Source organism: Anthonomus grandis, chromosome 2, assembly GCF_022605725.1.
Source record: "Anthonomus grandis grandis chromosome 2, icAntGran1.3, whole genome shotgun sequence".
Taxonomy (NCBI): Eukaryota; Metazoa; Arthropoda; class Insecta; order Coleoptera; family Curculionidae; genus Anthonomus; species Anthonomus grandis.
In genome coordinates this window covers 9,694,546-9,714,923 of record NC_065547.1, presented here as the reverse complement: position 1 = coordinate 9,714,923, position 20,378 = coordinate 9,694,546, and the positions used below count along the sequence as shown (strand labels likewise).

At 33.2% G+C, this 20,378-nt stretch overlaps 2 protein-coding genes across 6 annotated transcripts in view; one reads left to right on the top strand and one right to left on the bottom strand.

The window, feature by feature from the left end:
* LOC126747097 (uncharacterized) overlaps window positions 1-20,378 on the bottom strand; it is a 326,191-nt gene that overhangs the window by 25,225 nt on the left and 280,588 nt on the right. The window lies entirely within an intron of this gene.
* Window positions 1-20,378, top strand: part of LOC126747041 (protein boule-like) — a 69,406-nt gene that overhangs the window by 17,955 nt on the left and 31,073 nt on the right. For all 5 annotated transcript variants that reach the window (XM_050455531.1, XM_050455540.1, XM_050455548.1 and 2 more), the window contains exons 3-5: window positions 3,859-4,025; window positions 7,208-7,556; window positions 12,415-12,518. In XM_050455531.1, coding sequence (XP_050311488.1) covers window positions 3,859-4,025; window positions 7,208-7,556; window positions 12,415-12,518 — 620 coding nt within the window. The remainder of the gene's footprint in view (window positions 1-3,858; window positions 4,026-7,207; window positions 7,557-12,414; window positions 12,519-20,378) is intronic.

The window sequence follows — 20,378 nt, the reverse complement described above, 5'->3', positions numbered from 1 at the left end:
TTTTGGGAAAAACAGCTTCTTGAAATTATGAATTTATGAGATTTGTCAGGACAGGAGGTATTATGTATTCAGATACTTTAAATAACAAGAAGCAAGGAATATCATTAACACCAACTGAGTGCTTGCATGAAATTAACCTCAAAAACTCATGGACCTCATAATAGCTCAGGTCAACTCAAAAGCAGACAAGTTCCTTAAAATCCCTAGAAACCCTCCTCTTTTCAAACGGATTTTCGGCATTTACACTATTGTTAATAAAGTCCCAATAGGCAATCTCTATTAAATTAAAAAAGATATTGAGTGTAGCTTTTAGCATCATACATTCAGCAATTTCACACTTATGATCAGATATATTTATGTAAATCACAGTTTCAGAATCTAGCTCTACGCCACGACTCACAAAGACATTGTCCAAGCATGTATCTAGCCAAGTAGATCCTTTGTTTTAGACCAAAAAGTTAACTGTGTCAAATGGTTTGAGTATTAAATTTGTTAAATTTCAATCATCTAAAACTATGGGCACTTTCAGTATATTAAATACAGTAAAATATAGTAAAATTAATTATTTCCTCTACTCTCAGTAAGTGTTCTGTAATACAAATTATGCTAATATTTATGTCTGCGATAAAACCTTCATAAATCAGAAGGTCATTAATCAGCAGTAAAATTTTCACATGATTTATGTATTTTCAATAATGTGTAGAGGATAGTGCTTGATGGATCAGCATAATTACTGGAAAAGTAGGGCTTACATGCTGACCCTAATAAAGGCTTTTTGGTGTATGACTAAAAAACTTGATATCTTTTCATTTATTTCCAACAAACAAATTTTACATAGCAGATAAATGTAATTACATGAAGGAAAGATGCAAGTAACAAGGGATAAAATATACTAGCTCCAAAAAATAACAAAACTAATGTAGATAAAAGCAATTACTTATCCGATCCTAGTAATTGAGGCAGCAGCAGGCAAAAAGCAAGACCTAATCCCTGAATGCCAATGCCAACAAGGGCAACATTATTAATGAAAAATAGTTTGCATTCTCTCCATGATTTTGTTTACTGGAGAGCAACTAACCTCATTGACCAAAAATAATCCTCTGTAATTTACCCTTAAATTCATCAAAGAATATAAGATAATTAATCAGTTAAAAATATCAAATACCAAAATATATATATACAAAAATTTTATTTTATTGTCTTATTAATAAGATCGATATTAAAAATAAAAATTAACAAACGTTTATTATGCAATATTTTACAGATTACATAAAGGGTTAGCATTCACAAAGCAATCTTCCATACTACCACTTATTATACCTCTATAATATTGATGATTCTTAACCTATGTGCTACCAGCAACTAATAGGGATTTATATGTTCTCTTAAAACCCTGTACAGATTTACTATCTATTAAGTGAAAAATGTCAGAATTTGCTAGTTCAATGGCCAAAAAAGAAAAGCAACTTCTAAATGCAGATGTTTGACAAGCAGGCCTCTGATATAGGATGATTCTGAAGGTTTAAGTTATGCAAAAGAAGGAGACTAACCCTGTACACGCTAGCTACAAATAATGCAAAGCGTAATTTGTAATGTTGTCCATATTTCAGAATATCTTTGTTTATATAACTAGGTGTTATCTGTTCAAATTTACCTAGATGAAATACAAATCGCATTGCTGCATTTTGGGGCAATTGTATTTTGCTCCTAAACTCATAAACATTTAAGTACCAGACATGTGACAGAATAAATGAGTTGATTAGCATAAATTTAGTCTCTGTTGGTAAAATATATTTCAAGGTATATAAACTCTTTAGTTTGAAATAAACTAATGATAATTTCAACTTGATGTGCACTTCAAAGTTTAAGTTCTTATCAAACATTAACCCAGGGTTTTTAGCCCGCTCTACATTTGGCAGAGGTGCTCTATTTATATGTATAGTGGAGGATTTACACAGCACAGACAAACCTTGTTTATTGCAGAATCAGTACCAATAAGCGTGTAGTTACTTTTTTTGCATTCAGTACTGAGCCATGATTATTATGCCATTCAAATATAGTCGCCAGATCCCCATTAATTCTTTCCATTGCCTCACTAGAATATTGAGGACAAAAGCTGCGTGTCATCAGCATGAAGATGAACAGAGCAATGTGCTTACCTGCTTAGAAATTATATAATGAAAATAATAATGGCCCTAGAATACTACCCAGAGGCTTACGCTCATTAGTAATAACTGGTTCAGACATTGCTCCATTCAACACAACCACCTGGGACCTACAAAACAAATAGTTTGAGAACCATAAAATTGTTTGTTGAGAAAAACCATAGTAAGACAGCTTAGCCAGCACCATGATTTATAAGAACAATTGCCTTGGTATAGTCTAATAAGACCAAACAGGACACTTTGGAGAGACATTTCGCACATCGGTCAGGGTCGAGTCGTGAGTTCGCTAGTTTGAATACCGAACCTACGACCCGACCGTGATCAATCCGTGTTATGTTTTCAATGTGTGTGCATTTTGTCAAGACTTTTCTGCGAGTTCCACGAAGGTGTCAAAGCGTTTTTCAAAGGGAATTTAAAATACAATGTCTTTTGAAGATAATAAATCTTTTTGGGAGGAATTTATCCAACTTTACCAGAAAAATCCTTGCCTACAGACGTTCTTCAGCGCTTACTGCTTCTCGGAATAAAGTGTTTTTTTTTCTATTTAAGGTTTTACTAGTCTTAATAATTTTTGGAATGCGTCATAGTCCATTCTGAGATAATTTATAACATCCAGTGGTTCGCGTGATTGGATACAATTTAATAATCGAAAATGAATCAATGGTTCTCTCTTTGGTAACCATTCTTGCAACAGCAAAAGCAACTTTCGCCTTTTTTGATAATATCGGAGACATAATGTGTAACTAGGGTTCACCACATTCAGTGTACAAATGAGCTCTTTTGCAAGATTCCTGTAATTTTCGTGCAATGTATTGACAAACGTGGATGAGTCGTCTGTCGGGTCCCGGCTGCCGTCCGAGTTCAGATCTGTCTAGTGAATGGCCCGCTTAAGGTGAAATTACGGAAGCATAATCAAGATGAGTTCCCTACAATCTGACTTAAGTATTTAACTGTTAAAAATGCTTTGTGTCCTTAATTAAAAAGTTCCAAAATTTTATAAGCTTTATTTGTTATTATATTGTAATGATTATTACAATATAATAATAGATAAAGCAATATAATAGCAATTATCTTAATGTGAACTGAAAGTTCTTTACCCTGATACTCTCTGGGCAAATCATGATGTTCATTATAACATAAGAACTTATTAATAATACTTATTATTATACTTGTATATATTATAGAAGAAAATTAAAATTTTAGAATGATACCGAAGATATTTAATAATAATATATAATAATACTTACCAAAATTGAGCATTTTATTTTCGTGAAATGAACTCAACACTGCTGTATATCCAGTTGCAATAAATAAGAATCAACCTGCTTTTCAATTACCTTGAACATATTAAAGGCATCAGTAAATATCAAACAGGAGGCATATTTAATTTGGCAAGTCATTTATCAATAAAACAAATAAATGAAAGCCCAAATCGCTACCTTGAGAAACAGCAGAGGTGGCCGAATACTCTCTCATCCTTTGATTTGTTTAACGCATTAGTTAGAATGCCAAATTTACCCAATTTTATGATACAATGATCAACTTTTATCAAACGCTTTTGCACAATCTGGATATTACAGCCATTTGTTTTTGAGAATTAATGGCCTCAACAGCATTTTGAAAAAAGACATATATTTGTAACTGTAGAACTATTTAGTAGGAAACCATGCTGATAACTATTTTATTTTTGCAGGTACCCTAGTCCCGAATCGTATATTTGTAGGCGGAATTTCTGCTAACACTACCGAAGGCGAACTGATGCAACTTTTCTCATCTTATGGCACAGTGAAAGCAGCTAAGATTATTCAAGACCGCGCCGGAGTGTCCAAGGGATATGGATTTATAACGTTTGAAAACGAGGTTAGTTGGAAAACCCCATAAAATTTTGATGATATATACAATTTAAACAAAAGTAAGGATATTTTATACTTTAAGCTGTGGGTGCTCTCCCCCAAAAAATACAATTTAAATGTGTTAGAGTATTGCCAAATCGCTAGCGGAATAGAATTATAAATATTTTCTACAGATTATTTAAAGGATCACTTAAATAAAGTTGTTTAATACGGTGGAATTGCCAATAAATGATCGTTTAGGGTATTATGTTGATTGGATATTATTGGCCTAAAAATTATTTTGTCTTATATATTTTGGCATATTAACAAGTAGGACTTTTTCGACAAAACTGGCCAGATGAACCATTCACCTTTGATGTATATTAAACCAAATGGTCCAAACAAGGCAAGATATGTAAATAAATCTGACCCAGAGTTTTGAATTAGGTTTTGAATTTTTTAAAGAGAGTTGCTGGTTTTAACATTGAGCAAAGAATTACAATGCTATTTTCAGTCCCTACTTCTGTAGAGGTTTCTAGGAAAGTAAAGGTTTTTTGTATTATATAGGGTGTTTTTTTAATATTGCTACAAAATTCAGGATTGTGTTCCTTGGACGTAATCAAGCAAAAAGGTTTCTATGCGCATATGAACATTTCATTACCCAATAACAAAATGTTCTTTCTTTATTGCAATTTTTGCCCCGATACACTTTAAAAACTCATGACTCTCAGAAAAGACAACTTCAGTTTTAAATTGATTTTTAATATAAAGAGCCACACCGCCCCCGCGGTCATATGCCCTATCGCATCTTTTTAATGTATAATTATTTAATTTTATATTATTATTTGGTATATCTGGACCTAGCCAAGTCTCAGTCATGTTAATAATATCGAAATTGTTATTGAAAATGGTAGTCTTAAACTCATCTAAATGCGGAACTAGTGATCTAAGACTAATTTGAGAAATACGTAAATACCTATTGTACCTACACTAAACGATTGTTTGAAGTGAGACAGAAGTAAACTAGAAAAAAATACAGCAAGTATTTCAATACTTTCTTTAAACAACTAAAACTAACGTTAAGTAAACAAAAGCTAATTCAGTTCACTAAAAATAATGTATACCTTTACTTTGTTTTTTTCTGGCTTTTTTTCCTGTTTCTAAACTGGAGGTAGAAGTGGTTCTAGCTGCAACAGTAGGGAGTAGTAGGAGCGTTGTTTATGACGATTTCCTGGCTCTATACAGTGCATCCGTAAAGTAGCGGATAAATTCAACAACAATGAAATGGACCATTTTTGCAAAAAATGCCAGAACCCGTCAATTTTAATATTTGGTTTAGAGTTTTTCTACGTCGAAACTAAATATACAGGGCAACTAAAAAAAAAAGATATGACATCATCAATATATTTTTCACATGGAAACCACCATTTTTTAATGAAGAATCAGAAAGAACGCATTTTTTACAAAGGATATGGTACAAATGAGTAGTGTTTACATAAGCAATTTTGAATGAAAAATGATGATAAAATGTAAAATTAAAGAAATATTTGTCTAAATTAAATGTTGGTATTTTGGTTTTTTAATTGTTGTTGTCAGTGTCAAAAGTGAATGTATTTTGGGGCAACTATTTGAAGTAATAGCTTGCCATCAGAATAAAGGTGGTCACTTTGAGCAAATTTTGAGAATATCATTTTTTAATTCAGTGCTTTTCAAATTAAATGTTGTTTTTCTATTTCACATAATGCGTACTTATTGGTCGCACTTTGCTTTATGGTAAAAATAGCCCTCTCCTTTACTACCTAATGAAATGTTACCTGCGTAGGTATAGGGATTTTATTTTCGTCAATTTTTACCTGCTTTTGCCAAGTCATTTACATAAACTATTAGCATAAGTGTCGGTAATAATTTGATGTTTACTTATTACTATTTAGCATATCTCATTGCATACAAACTAAAAGAAAAAAACATATTTTAAGGGCCTGGTTTTTAAGTTAAAGCATAATAACTGAAAAAATACACAATATTTTATATTTTTCGTTCAAATCAAACTTTTTTGCTTCTTATTTTGAATTATTTTTTAGCAAATTTGGTTTTAGCTGGTAAATTTAATCAGCTTTAACATAATACCATGGAAGGGCATGAAAGTGATAGAAAAATGAGTAAAAATTTTGGTGAAAATGTCTTTTTTGTCGCCCCGTACTTACATGTATCGCTCAAGGTGGGAAAGTTAGTTAAGGTTAAACTGCCAAGTACCGTTGTCATAATAAAATTGTGGTTTTAATTAAATTATAATTGAAAATTCGAACAATCGTATCCAAATATGGAAGGCTTCTCCTGATGCCTTCCATATTTATACAAGAAATATTTCTGTTTTTTTTAAGCCCGAAACGCAGTTTTATGACCATAGCCCATGATTTCTTTAAGCTTTCTTATACTTATTTTTTCTTCATTTTCTTCCACATGTAAAAAAACCTGCAAGTCTCATCATTTCCTTCGTTTTCTTGCCTTTGATGATTGTTTCGTTCATTGTTTGCCTCACATTTATTTACAATTATTTACTACAGTGCCCTTTTGCTTACATTTTGTAACATTTCTATTAACTGTCGATTTTCCTGGTCTCGGCCTATTTGGAAAAAAAAATTTGCAAACAAGTCTGAAATTTCTAGGTAGTTACTACCTTGGTGAAACCATTTAACCATTAGTACTTTTTCTTCAGTAGTGTAACTCATAGCTGAGTTTTTTAATGCAGTGGTCAAGGTAATAAATTTTGGCGGGCATACCTGTGAATACGAGGCAATAAAAAAAGACAAATTTTCATAAAAATTGTTGGCTGTTACTTCTAAACGGATAAACCAAAAATAATTAAAGTTATTTTGTTGGTTGCAGACTTTGGTGCTTTTTAAATTATTCTAATTAATTTTTTCCCTAAAATAATTAAGGGAGCCAATATTTGACCCTATTAAAAATTACATGGGATTTCCTATGTCCCGCCTAACGGTGAAACACCCCACGATAATTTATTGATTTACTTTATTTTCTTCCTTTAAAATTGGGTAATCACTGGCAACATGGAATGCTACTGACCAACAAAATATCCCCTCTCCTCCCTGTGTAGATGGTGCGCTCAATCCAAATCAGCCAATGTTCATTCTAATATATTCCAGGTTCTAAGACTAAAACATTATATGAAATTATAATTTCTCTTACAAGGAAGACGCACGGCGACCGCTCCGCGACCACGAAAACATCGTCTTACGCGAACGTAGATTAAACATCGCTCCCGCCATCAAGAAGCAACCGTTTGGGCGACCACCGGCCGCCCCTCCATATGACACCCCGGGCCAAGTGGACGGACGCTCGTCGGCCCCCGCGCCCCATCAGGCCGCCCTTCAGCCACCGCTGCCGCCGTTCTTTTTCGGTGGCGGGCCGCCCTTTTATCCTGGGGCCGCTTACGCTTACGCGCCGCCCGTGCCGATGGTGAGCGCCGCCCCCACCGGAGCGCAGGTTCAGGTGTCGCAGGCCAGTCAGGAACATGCCGCCCAACAGGCTGTTTATCAAGGTAAACTTGGATATACTGTATTATGACGTGATAAATGGAAACCAATTTAGAATTATAATAATATAAAGTGCTTTTAATATTAAGTGCATTTCAAAACGAACCAGCCTTCATAACTTCACGTCAATCTAGATATACACGAAGACGTTTAATTTTATATTTGACAAAATTTAACCTAACCACACTTTGATAATGAAACAGGAACCCCCATGGTGTGACACATCATTTTAAGCAGAATTAAAATGTCTACTAAACAGTGCCAAAAAAAAAATAGCGAATAGTGAGCTAAAATGTCTGTTAAGAATGAATATTTTATCGACGTCATACTTTAGCCTGTTAAATGGCTGTCCTATAATGTGCTACACCATTTTAAAGGGCATACAATCTACCATCCAACGGTGTATAAAAAATTGAAGTTTATAGATTTATAAACAGTAAGGGTGTTTAAAGGTGTTTGTTGTGTAACAAAAAGGTGTTTAAAAAATAAACAATTTAATCGGTTCACAAAAATTATTTTACTACCTGCTCAAAATGGGCTCCGTTATTTGCGAGACAATAATAAAGCGAGTTTTAAAATTCCTTACGAATATTGTTGCAAGTGTTTGTCCCACAGATGTAAGTAGCTCCTGCGGAGCTATTTACATCTGTGGTTTGTCCGCTAATATTTCTATATTCGAGAATAATTCAATCCTTTAAATCATTAATATTTTCAAATGGGATTTTCTAAACTTTGCTTTTTAAATACCGCAAAGGAAAAAATCTAGTGGTGTTAAGTCTGGCGGCCTTGTAGGCCATTCAATTGCATTACAGTAGCGTTTTATTTTTTCGACTAGTTTTTTTAAATTTATTTATTATTTATTGTCACATTGAAATCCTTTACAGCCCTACTATTTTGTCAATATCCAAACTCTCACTCTAACCCGTATTACTGACCCAGTTTTGCATCTGTTCCACTTGATGGAAATCAATAATACAAAGGTTTGAGGTTATTTTAAGTTTTAGCGTTGTGATGTACTTGTTACTGATTCTTGCCACAATCAAGGACTGTAGCCACTATCCGTCATAGACACATGCCTGGACATATGTCACTTGGTTAAACGACGTTTTAAGAGGAACGGTTTCTTTCTTTTCACTTTGGGGCAGGTGAAAGGCACACCTGTGAAGACCTTTTATGTTGTTTTCGCTAAATGGATCAATTTTGAAGGTCTTTTAATTTAATTATGTCTTAAAGAAGTATCATCAACATTTATTGACAGCGCCGAGTGATTTTTTTCTGAAAATCTTTTAAATGCAGTTATAAAAAAAGTTAAATTTGATAATCACGATTCACGTGTTCGAAACTTTCTTTTGTGCAAAACCCTCGTGGTTGAGGATTTTTTTTTTTTGGTTTATGCAAGAATTTTGAGACTGGAATGTTGACCTAACCTCAACCGATTTTTCCTCGACTTTAAATTTTGCTACGCGCTGGATTACGTCTTGACTGGATATACCTGATTAAAACTCTACACCTTTCAAAGTGACCACATGGTAATCACCTAATTCCAATCGGAGGATTTTTAAGGCCAGCTATCATTTTCTTATATTAACATTCTGTTTAAAATATAATATTCACCAATTTATTTAAAACTTTTCTACTTATCTATTAATCCTTTTATACAGTATCGGACAAAAATAGAGCGACGATACAGTTTTTTTCTTTTATTAAAAAAGCAAAAACGCAAGAAGAATTAAAACTCAATAAAACAAATACACTCATTAATAAACATATATTTATTACATAAGATACCAAAATTCTTCCGTATAGACAAGATCATAAAAAGAAAAAGAAAAGTTAAATATTTCTATACGACAAAAATTAAGCGGCGCTTACAATAAAAATAAAAGAAAACATTATCAGATTGCGCTCTTAATATTTAGTCCACAAGCCTTTATTTGCGATTACCTGGCGGCACCTTTGAGGCATGGAAGAAATTAAATTATCAATTATATCTTCAATATATCTATCAATAGTTTTCCATATATTTTTAATTTCTTCAAAAATGTACTCTTTGTTTTTATAGGTTTTACTTCTAAGTTGCCTATCCACAATTTCCCACAGGTTTTCGATCGGGCGATTGGGCTGGCCATTTAAGAATGGCTATTTTATTTTCATTAAACCATTCTTTTATACATTTTGCTGTATGTTTTGGATCATTGTCGTGTTGGAAAACAAAACGTAGTGGCATATTCCATTCCGCATAAGGTAGCGAGGCATTTTCAAGGATATATTTATACTTAAACCTAGAAGAGAAACAACCCCACACTAACACGTTGCCACCTCCATGTTTTACAGTACCTTGGACATACTTTGGGTCAAGTCTTTTACCTGCAATACGACGAACATATTGAACACCATCACTTTTATACAAATTAAACTTTGACTCATCACTAAAAAGTACTTTTTTCCATTGCTCTGGTATCCAGTGAGCAAACAAGTTCTGCAAACAGAAGACGTGCTTTAATATTCTTCTCACTAAGAAGCGGTTTTTTGGTAGGTTTGCATGCTTTTAAGCCTGCTTCAACTAGTCTGTGACAGAAAAGGATTTGCCTGGGAGATCCTTTGAATTTTTCTATCCAGTTTCTTTGAAGTTTTTCTCGGTCTACCCGTCTGTTTTCGGTTAACTACTTTTCCTCTAATTCGATAGTTCTGAATGGTCCTCCACGCAACAGATTTTAAAACCCTTAGTTCTTGTTTTATTACGTATTGTGGTGTTCCCATCTTATACGATGCAATAATTCTTTCTTTAAGATCAATAGAAAAACTTATACCACGAGGCATTTTTAAACAAAATATAGATTTGATACCGACCAAAACCGATGTTTATCTACTAATGGTATGAACAATATCGATCAAGTCGCTTTATTTTTGTCCATGATAAAATTCATAAAAACATACAACAATTTACTAATCTCTTGCTATTCATCACAAGAGGCAAATAATGTTTAAATACGATTAACAAAGGTATGTACTGATACTACAAAATTGTTCCTAATTATACGAGGTACAGTCACAAGGTTTTTTAGGAATATTATAGCGTCGCTTAATTATTGTCCGATACTGTATATAATAAACCTTCCTAGGACGTTATTTAATAAATCTTAATATTTAAGGTGAAACAAATCTGATTACTAGTTATTCAATATTTTGGCCTTATTACCTTTCGCCTTGTATATATACTGTACATTAAAATACAGTAGCTATTTATTCTTTGGCCAAAGACAATCGATATGATGCGGTATGAAACAAAATAAAAAGGGCAATCTATGGCAATTAAATGCGTTTCTAATTTGTTGGTTCTTACTTCAGAATCGGAAGAGTTACTTCATATTTTGTGTACACATTTAATTGGAAATTTTTATAATAAACCTGATACAAAAGTGTTGTTCTATTCAAAATATCTTTTCAGTACTTAAGACCAGTTAAATAGTGAGTTAATATTTCTCAATTCAAATGGCTCCAAACAATTAAAAGGTATTGTAATTCAGATTGAGTGGCGCTTAACTTAGTTTTGATTTATGGCAAGGTGTATGGAAAGTATTTATCAACCTACAACCAAAGGCCTACTAATATAGAGCTGCCGTTCGCTGTGTAGCAATATTTATTTTATTTTCCTATAACATCTTTCTATATATAAAAAAAACGCTACACTACGCCTGCCAATCCCTGGAAACTGTTCAGACACTCTCAAACTGTCAAAGCGTGGTGTGAGGGAGCTGCATCTGTTGGAAATCCGAATTATTTTCGTTTAGTATCCTTACACCATTTTCATTCACTTGGTTTTCCAAAGATTGGACGATTGAAGAATATATTGTATTTTCGACGAGGTCTTAATAAATTTGTCCAACGCGGTGATCGCGTTACCATAATTCTTCCATACATTAATTTTTGTCAGGACACTGAGGATGATCCTCCCGAAAAAGGTGCGGATTTTCATTATCCCAATATCCCATAGCCTAGCGATCAGGCTTATACAGGGTCGTCGAATTTAAATTAAAATTCTTCAATTACTGACTTTTGTTTGACTAAAATTAAAGCCGAGATTTTTGATTCTACAGGTCTTGAACCACTCTTTTCTCTTAAATAAACTATTGAGCTTTTCTTGGATCTAAATTAAATAATAATTATTAATGCCATGTAAATTTGCATCAGAGAAGGCTTATTTCTGGAATTAACCAAATACATAATAATAAAAATAAAAAATAAAGTTTCCTTTAGTAGGTAACGTACCTTTATTAATACTTTCCCATGCAGTACTTGAAAGGAATACAATATAATATCATATAAGTGTAACAAATATTACATATTGTAAAGTTTCTAACAAATTATTAAGCAAATGGCTTATCATTTTCAGGTCTTCAACCTCAACTACCACTTGTTCCCCTTGATAATTTAATAAAGCTAAATGCTATATGTTAAAGTCGCACACCACAACGCAATGTTCAATAAATTTTTAACAATCTAAACATAACCTTTTTCTGGACTTGCATAACCGAAAGAGTAACCCAAGTCCAAAGTCGAGAAATAATTGGTAAATACCGAACGCCAATCAGCTCATTCGCGACGTCATGTTTTCTTTCCCCTACTTTGGTGAAAACTAGAATCGCAGAACCGCATTGGTAAATACCAAGTGAGAATCATTCCACGCTGAAAATCAGCTCTTATCAGTAGGAATTTGTCTTCCGTGATAAGAACTGCCCGCACAATGGCAACATCTAACACCACTTTTTCAATCTTTGTTTTTACGCTGTATCAAATAGAAATGTCATGATCTTAGCGTGCCTTTTTTTTTAATTTGACTGTTTTTTTTTTGTATCGTTTTAGCTCCTCCAGTTTACCAAACACAAAGTGGTCCTCCGCAAGCGGGTCCTTATGCTTCGATGGTTTTCCCGCCTATTTATATGCCTCAGCAGTATCCTATGGTGCCGGTAAGTAAAATTTTAAAAATGATTAAAGATTTCCTGCACAACTATGAACATTTTCCATGAATTAACCAATTGGAATGATAAGACAATCATTTTTTAATTATATACATTTTTGATGGGGGATGCTATTCTTAAACTCTTTTGTCAAATAATTTCCCTAGTTTGATAACAAGGGTCTGCAAAAGATTAAAATTGCGTCACAATCTCCTAAACAGGGTGTTCTGGATCTCTTATCATAATGATTTTTTTGGTTTCCTATTTGTCTTTCTTATTTTTTTTTAATTGTAAAAGTCTCTTAATTCTCTTGAATACTATTAGAATTTATACCAAAAATTCATTCCAAGTATCATCTTCTCAAAAATTGAAGCATTTCACAATGTTAATTTCCAGGACATCTGATTGCAAACCCTGGATAATCTCCTTATCTTGACTAATTACTAATAGTACTTAAAAAAAATATTAACATACATGTGATTATTTATAGGATGTTTCAGGACCCAGTTTACCCTTTTTATTTAAGGTGGTGATAAGGAACACTTATGTGTTCAAGAATTGAGCGCTTAAATTGGTAAATACGTCTTTGTTGCGAATATACAAGGTGGTTTTATTATTTTTGCATAAATAAAAGGGCCTCTGGCTTTGTCAAAACACTATAGTCGGATTACCGAACAGATGGAGTAAATGATGTGCGCGAAATATAGGCCCGCCCATCGATGCAACCTTGGCAGATTTAGACGAGGAGAATTATACCTACTTATTTTAAATTATTTTACCGTACAGCTTTGCTTTGTAAGCATTTTTTTTTTTTTAAATATAATACGGTCGCTTGTAAAATGGGTTTTAATAATTCCAAACCGATTTTGAGGTTGTGCCAGCTAATGATATATTAATCCCTTTTAAGTATTTTGTTATGCAAAGTTATGTTAATATATTGGGGTTTACCGAAAAGGGATAGGTAATCCTTTTAAGTAATCATGCGATAAAACGATCTAAAGCCGCTCGACTAATAAAATTAAATAAAACCCCAAGTCATGAACCCTATCGAGGCTCTAGACCTCCGGCGCAGAACGATCACGTGGCCACTCCATCTGTTCGGTAACCCAAGTATAGTGTGTATTTGTTTTCCTTGTAAAAAAATACCCTGTAGATTCTATGTTTCTATTTATTTAAACTGTTTATAAAACTAGAATAAGTTATGAACAAAATAAGATAAAAAAATTATTTGACACGCCTGCAATAGTAAATAAACAAAAAATATAAATTGGGTGTTAGGGAACTTTTTTATATATATTTTTTGCATTCAATTCACGTTGTTCATACATTTTACGTATACATGTAAAATTATGTTTTATATGCAACCAAGTCATGTTTGCAAATCGTTAAAATATAAAAAAGTGGCTTAATTTAATATGGCTTGGACTAACATTTTTAAACATGAAATTGAATTATTTCTTAAATAATACACATAAAGTAAAGTCTATGCAAAGTTACTTTAAATATCAGTATTTTGCTCGGAAGTTGTTTGCCTTATAAAGACACCATCTGTCAGCATGTTTTAATTCTTGGTGACAATAGAGACACCTGCCAAGCAGATTGCTGGTATTCCAAATGACATTACATAAACTATAACTATGCATGAATTTTTTATTGTTAAAAGCTTCTTTTAACAAATTTCAAGTTTTTAAAACGACAAACACTTAACTATCTAGTGAAGTCTTACATATAAAATAAAAAATACGGATAAAGTAGAAATAAAAAATATAAAAACTTTGTTAAAGTAAATTTTTAAAATGCATTCTAGTAGCATCTATACATTTTTCAGCACGTTTGTGCAAATTTAAAATAAAACTTATAACAAATGTGTTAATGCTAACTTCAGCGTAATAGGTATTAGCACGATCAGTAATAGCCGCCTGTTTTTATTGAAACCCTATAAACCCTTCTTTTAAATACCCTCAGAAAAAAAAAAGTCTGGGATGTTGGCAGTCAAGAAAATGGCCTTCCTCGCCAAATCCAACGATTTGGTTGATGGTCTAAGTATTCTCTTGCACCTATACCAAAGTGTGCTGGAGCAGTATCATGCTTTAAATACATTCCTCGTAAATTTACATGGTGCTCTAGCAGAAAACGAAGAAAAGATATCGTAAAAAGTCCAATTAAATAGCACTTTTCAAGTGTTGCTGAAATATACAGGGTGTTAGTAAATAAGTGCGACAAACTTCAGAGGGTGATTCGGCATGGAAAAATAATGACAGTTTGCTATATAAACGTATGTCCGCAAATGTTTCGTCTTCCGAGATACGGGGTGTTAGAGTTTTTCTTAAAAATTGACGATTTATTTATTGCTCTGAAACCGGTCGAGATATGTAAATGAAATTTGGAGGGTCTTAAGAGGTAGTTATCGCGCATTTTTTAGCATGCAATTAAGAATTTTATGTTCACCATTGACGCGCATACGGGTAGTAATCTCAATTTTTTTAAAGAAAAAAATGGTACGCCACTGAGATATTTCAAATTAAAAATAATTTTTGTATTCCTCGATCACCTTTTTTTCGTTTTTGAGTAAAAAAAATCTTGACGCGTATTTTTCATTTCTTTAATACATTATTAGTAGGCTACTGTCAACATTTATCTAATATTAAATACAAAATGTCAACATTCATCTGCGAAATACGAAATGTCAAATTAGCGTTCCTTCACTATTAAAGCTTTTAGTTATTATTAATAAGTAATTAATTTTTCTTTTATCGAAAAAAATGGAAAATTTTACAAATGCGGAACTGTCAGATATGCATTTTATCTATGACTGAAATAATGGAAATGGTCGGCAAGCTCGAAGATTGTATGCTGAGTTGTATCCAGGACGTAGAGTACCTTATCACACAATATTTGCTCGTCTTCACCAACGTTTGCGTGAAAATGGTACGTTTAAGAAACAAACGGCTGATTGCGGGCGCCCTCGACAAGTACGAATGGTGCAACTAGAAGAAGTAGTTCTAGAGTTAATTGCGGAGTCATCTGAAACAAGTACTTGAAAAATTGCCAACATATTGAATGTAAACAACTTCACTGTATTTGAAATTCTTAAAGAAAATCATTTGTACCCATTTCATATTCAACGTGTGCAAGCTCTACTATCAAGAGACTTTTTTCCGCGTCTATTTTTTTGCCAATGGATTCTTCATTAAATCGCTCAAATTCCTCATTTTTTTAATGGTATTTTGTTTACTGACGAGGCTACTTTTGGAAGACATTGCATACGAAATATCCATAACAATCACTTATGGGCTGAGGAGAATTCACATGGAATCTTTGAGGCTCATTTTCAGCATCAGTTTTTAGTAAATGTATGGCTTGGATTAAATGACGATCATTTAATCTTACCTTCATTTCCTACAGGAAGAGTTAACTGTTGTTTTTGAAGAAATTCCTCTACAGCTGAGGCAACACTTATGGTTCATACATGGTAGTGCACCAGCCCATTTTATTCTCAATGTACGTAATCACTTAGATACAGTATTTCCAAATCGTTGGATAGGTAGGGAAGGTACAGATTGGCCTGATCGCCAGATTTAAATCCTGTAGATTTTGGACGTGGGGTTTTCTTAAGTCATTAGTTAATTCCACTCCCGTCGAAAATGTTGATGACCTGAAGAGTCGAAGTTTATCGCACTTATTTACTAACACTCTGTATAAGGAGCGATTAAGTAAATATTAATAACGCCACACCAAACATTTTGTATGTACCTCTTTGCATCTGTTGTATATGATACGGCTATAAATTTCCTTTGTGAAGCACACGTCCTACACATGTTGGTTGTAATCTTAATTGCGCACCTATTCTTCGGACATTCACTACATACTGCAATACTACATAATTTACATTAAAGTATATAAATGGCGCCCCGCCGCCATTTTAAAGTTTTTTCAAAATAAGCGCGGAATCAAAAAGTAGTATTTAGGTATCTAATGATGTATGCCAAATTTCAATTTTTTATATAAACGCATTCAAAAGATAAGAGAGGGAGTGGACAATTAAAAACCGCACTGTATGTTAAATACGTTACGTCAGAGGCAACATTGGCAATGTGGGGTTTAGCCTGCGACAATCTTATATAACAATATAATATGAAGGTCTTACACCAGGAGCAATTAATTAATTCTTAAACCATTCAAGGAAAATTGGTTTATTAACTCTTCAGAAGCGTTTGCACAAGGTATAAGCGTTTACGGTATTTAAACATTTTTCTGCCTGGTGCAGAGCTCTCCCTAAGTCCCTACCAGAAGCGCGTGTTTTCCGTAGTTGTGTGGTAAAATGTGAACTTTTTACCATCAATTGTCATCACCTGCTATTTTCAATTGTCTGATGCTATGGCGCGTATCTGGCGAGCCAACTTTGGCTAGCTAGGAGAAAACGAGCTTTTTGCTTCATTAGTTCCCCAGAGATTGGCAAATGCAGCCTTCGTTGTTGTAGGAACCAAGTGAAAAGTCCATTTATAATGGCAGGATGTTCTGGCTTCTTTAAGGATTTCTTTTTCCAGCGCCACATTCCATGTCCCTAGTGTGTATAAACTCTAGAATGTTAAATTTCTGACCAATTTTAGGATAAATTTTCACCCTATTCAACATTTTAATTACTTATACTTGTCACTAATATTTACCTAATACTAAAGTTTTATGTTTTCTGGTCTTCAACGCCAAGATAAATACATAAATATAATAGGCAAAAACAGAACTAACTTACGAAGTGACGAGACCGAGATCGGCAGTTCGTATTACAGAGATCATCGGATTAGACCGGGTTCGGATGAGCGCGGCTCCTCTGTATTTCACTTCCTCACTGGAATTAAATTTTTGTAGATGTACTTTTAGTTGACGAAGGTATATAGGATTTATTTTTATGCAACAATAACAAAAGAAACTGTATATTTGCAATAAAGTCGTATTAATCAACTTAAGTGTTCAATTCTTGAATACCTTGATGACCTCTATTACCACCTTAACTATGTACAGGGTAAATTATTATATTTTCCCACCCCTTTAACTTTTTTGAGCCAACCTGTTTAAAAAAAAGGTAAATGTAAAAGTTATAGCGTTTGACACGTAATTTTTGTGAAATATAGTTATAAGAATATAGGTTGCAAAAAGAGTAAAAAAAAAACAAAAGGGACATTTCCTAAATGGGACACCATGTATTTTAGGTGTTTTTATTTGTATTTCAAAAATTTATGCATTACTTACATTTGGTTCAATCGTTTTTGAAATATTTTGGTTTAAAAGTTTATGATGATTTGGTTGCGAGACTGGTAGACATTGTTTCTGTGTTAACGTTAGAAACTGGTTGTTATTTTATGATTTTGAAAAATTAAGAATTAATATTTAAAAAAAAACAAAAAATACGTATAAATTAATAAAATAATTTGAAAACAATTAATTTTATTTATAACATATGCATTTTTAACCAATAAACGACTAACATAGTAAAATTTTACAATTGCAGAATTTTCCCACCATTTTGATAAATACAACTTTGAAAGTCCTTTAACACATAGTTTGCTTTAATAATATAGAATATTGAATTTTCCTGGTTAAGCTGGTTTATGGAACGTAAAACGAATTCTTCCATATTTGCGCTTCTTTGTGAATACAATTTATGCTTTAAAAAACTCCACCGAAATGAATCCAAAGATGTAAGTTCTGGACTATTTGGTAACCAGTTTATGGTTCCTCGCTTCTCTATCTATATGGCTATTATTTAAAAAAATTACAACAGTAATTATATTATGTGGTGGAGCTTCATCTTGGTGCCGTATTATTTCGGCATATTGATGGTTGGATGCTCCTCTAAGGAAACTTTTATTTGCACATTTAAACATTCCATATACCTCTCACTAGTTCCTCGTAAAAAATGCGACCAATACCTAACTTTATAATGTTCCACCCTAAAATTTTATTTTGCAGAATTCGCGTAGGTTCTGCTTGGCCCAAAAATTGATATTTTTTCCATTAAATACACCCGCAGTTGTAAAAGTACACTCTACAATATTTTACTAAATAAAAAGTTATCTTGTCTCTTTCTACACAGTAGCTCAGCACAAAATAACATCCGAGCATATACACATCAAAATGGTCTAGGGAACACATACAAATATGTTAATATTTTTGAGAAGATTGGAAAAAGTTAATTATTGCAATTTTTTTACATTATTCGAATAAAATAACAATATAATTTTTAACTTTTTTTTGTAGATTATAATTTACTCATAATTTAGGGCCCAAATAAAAATAAAGAACAAAATCCCATTTATTACCGTTTATTAAAAAAAATTATAAAAATAAAAATTTACCAAATACAAATTAAACTAGTAACCACATGGTCCACCTCTATTATTAATAACATTTTGGCATCGCCTAGGCATACTTAAAATTAAATTATTAATTAATTGTTGGGGCAACTCCTCCCAAACATGTGTCACAGCAAGACGAAGCTCCAGAGCGCTTTGAAAAAAGTCAAATCGTTGAAGAAGTTGCCTTTTTAACCAATCCCAAACATGCTCAATTGGATTAAGGTCCGGTGAGGTAGAGGGCCAGGATAGAAGATTGATTTGATTTTCCTCAATAGCGATTCGTACAAGCCGTGCTCGATGTGGTGGGGCATTATCTTGTTGCAACAACGAATTTGAGCCCATTTCGCGTAAATATGGAACAATTACAGGCAGTAGTATATTATCCCTATAACTTATTCCAGTCATCGTATTTTCCACAAAAATGAGGTTCGTTTTTCCGTCAAGTCTAATGCCACCCCAAAACATTAGTGATCCACCACGTTGCCTTACTACTTCCCGGGCATGACGCAAACGACTTTCATTTCCTTCCTCTCTCCAGACACGAATTCTACCAGAATCAGGATAAAATGAAAATCGAGACTCATTCGTAAAAAGAACTGTGGCCCACCTTTCTTGATTCCAATTAACATGTTCTTGGCACCACGTTAATCTCGCACCTCGATTTCCTAAAGTTAACCGAGGAACTCTTAGGGGTCTTCTGGCATGAAGTCTTCTCTCATGCAAACGGTTTCTAATAGTTTGACCTGAAACCTCGACGTTATGCACTCGTGAGAGTTGCTGAACCAAAACAGAGGCTGTTACCGTGGGATTTCTTTGAGCTTGCAAAGTTATAAAACGGTCTTGGGCAGGTGTGGTAACTCGCGACGGGCCTTGATGCCGTTCTCTAACATCATTTGTCTCTCTATATCTTGTCCACAAACGGTTAATTACACTGGGAGATGTATCCAAAGCTCTTGCAACGTCTCTTTGACTTGTTCCTGCCTCAAGCATTCCGACTGCTCTTAGCATTTCCTCTCGAGTTAAATGTCGTCTTTCCATTTTTAATGAATAAAAGCGAAATCACAATTGTTCGGTTGGAACCACAGAAAATGCGATATTGCGTTAGAATTTAAAAATTATAATCTGCGTTATTTCGACAAAATGTGCAAGTAGCAAAAAACGCTATTCTAGCATGATTTTTTGTACCCAAATATTTATTTTACTTCGTTGGTATCTTAATATTAAAGGTAGTATCTATTCCGTATGAAAATATAAATATATAAAAATTTATAAGGCGAAAAAAACTATTTTTCAAAGTATTCCTTAGACCATTTTGATGTGTATATTTATAATCGTCTTCCAATCTTTGAACATTTTATATCTAAAATAAAAATACTTCTTAAGTGTTTGAATTTTGCGATCGACTTATTAAAATACATATCTTCGATAGACTTACTAGGATTTTCTAAAATGTGACAGATTAGCAGATATTCATTGTTTGCATTAGGGTTTATTACAATTACCTTGAAAAAATAAA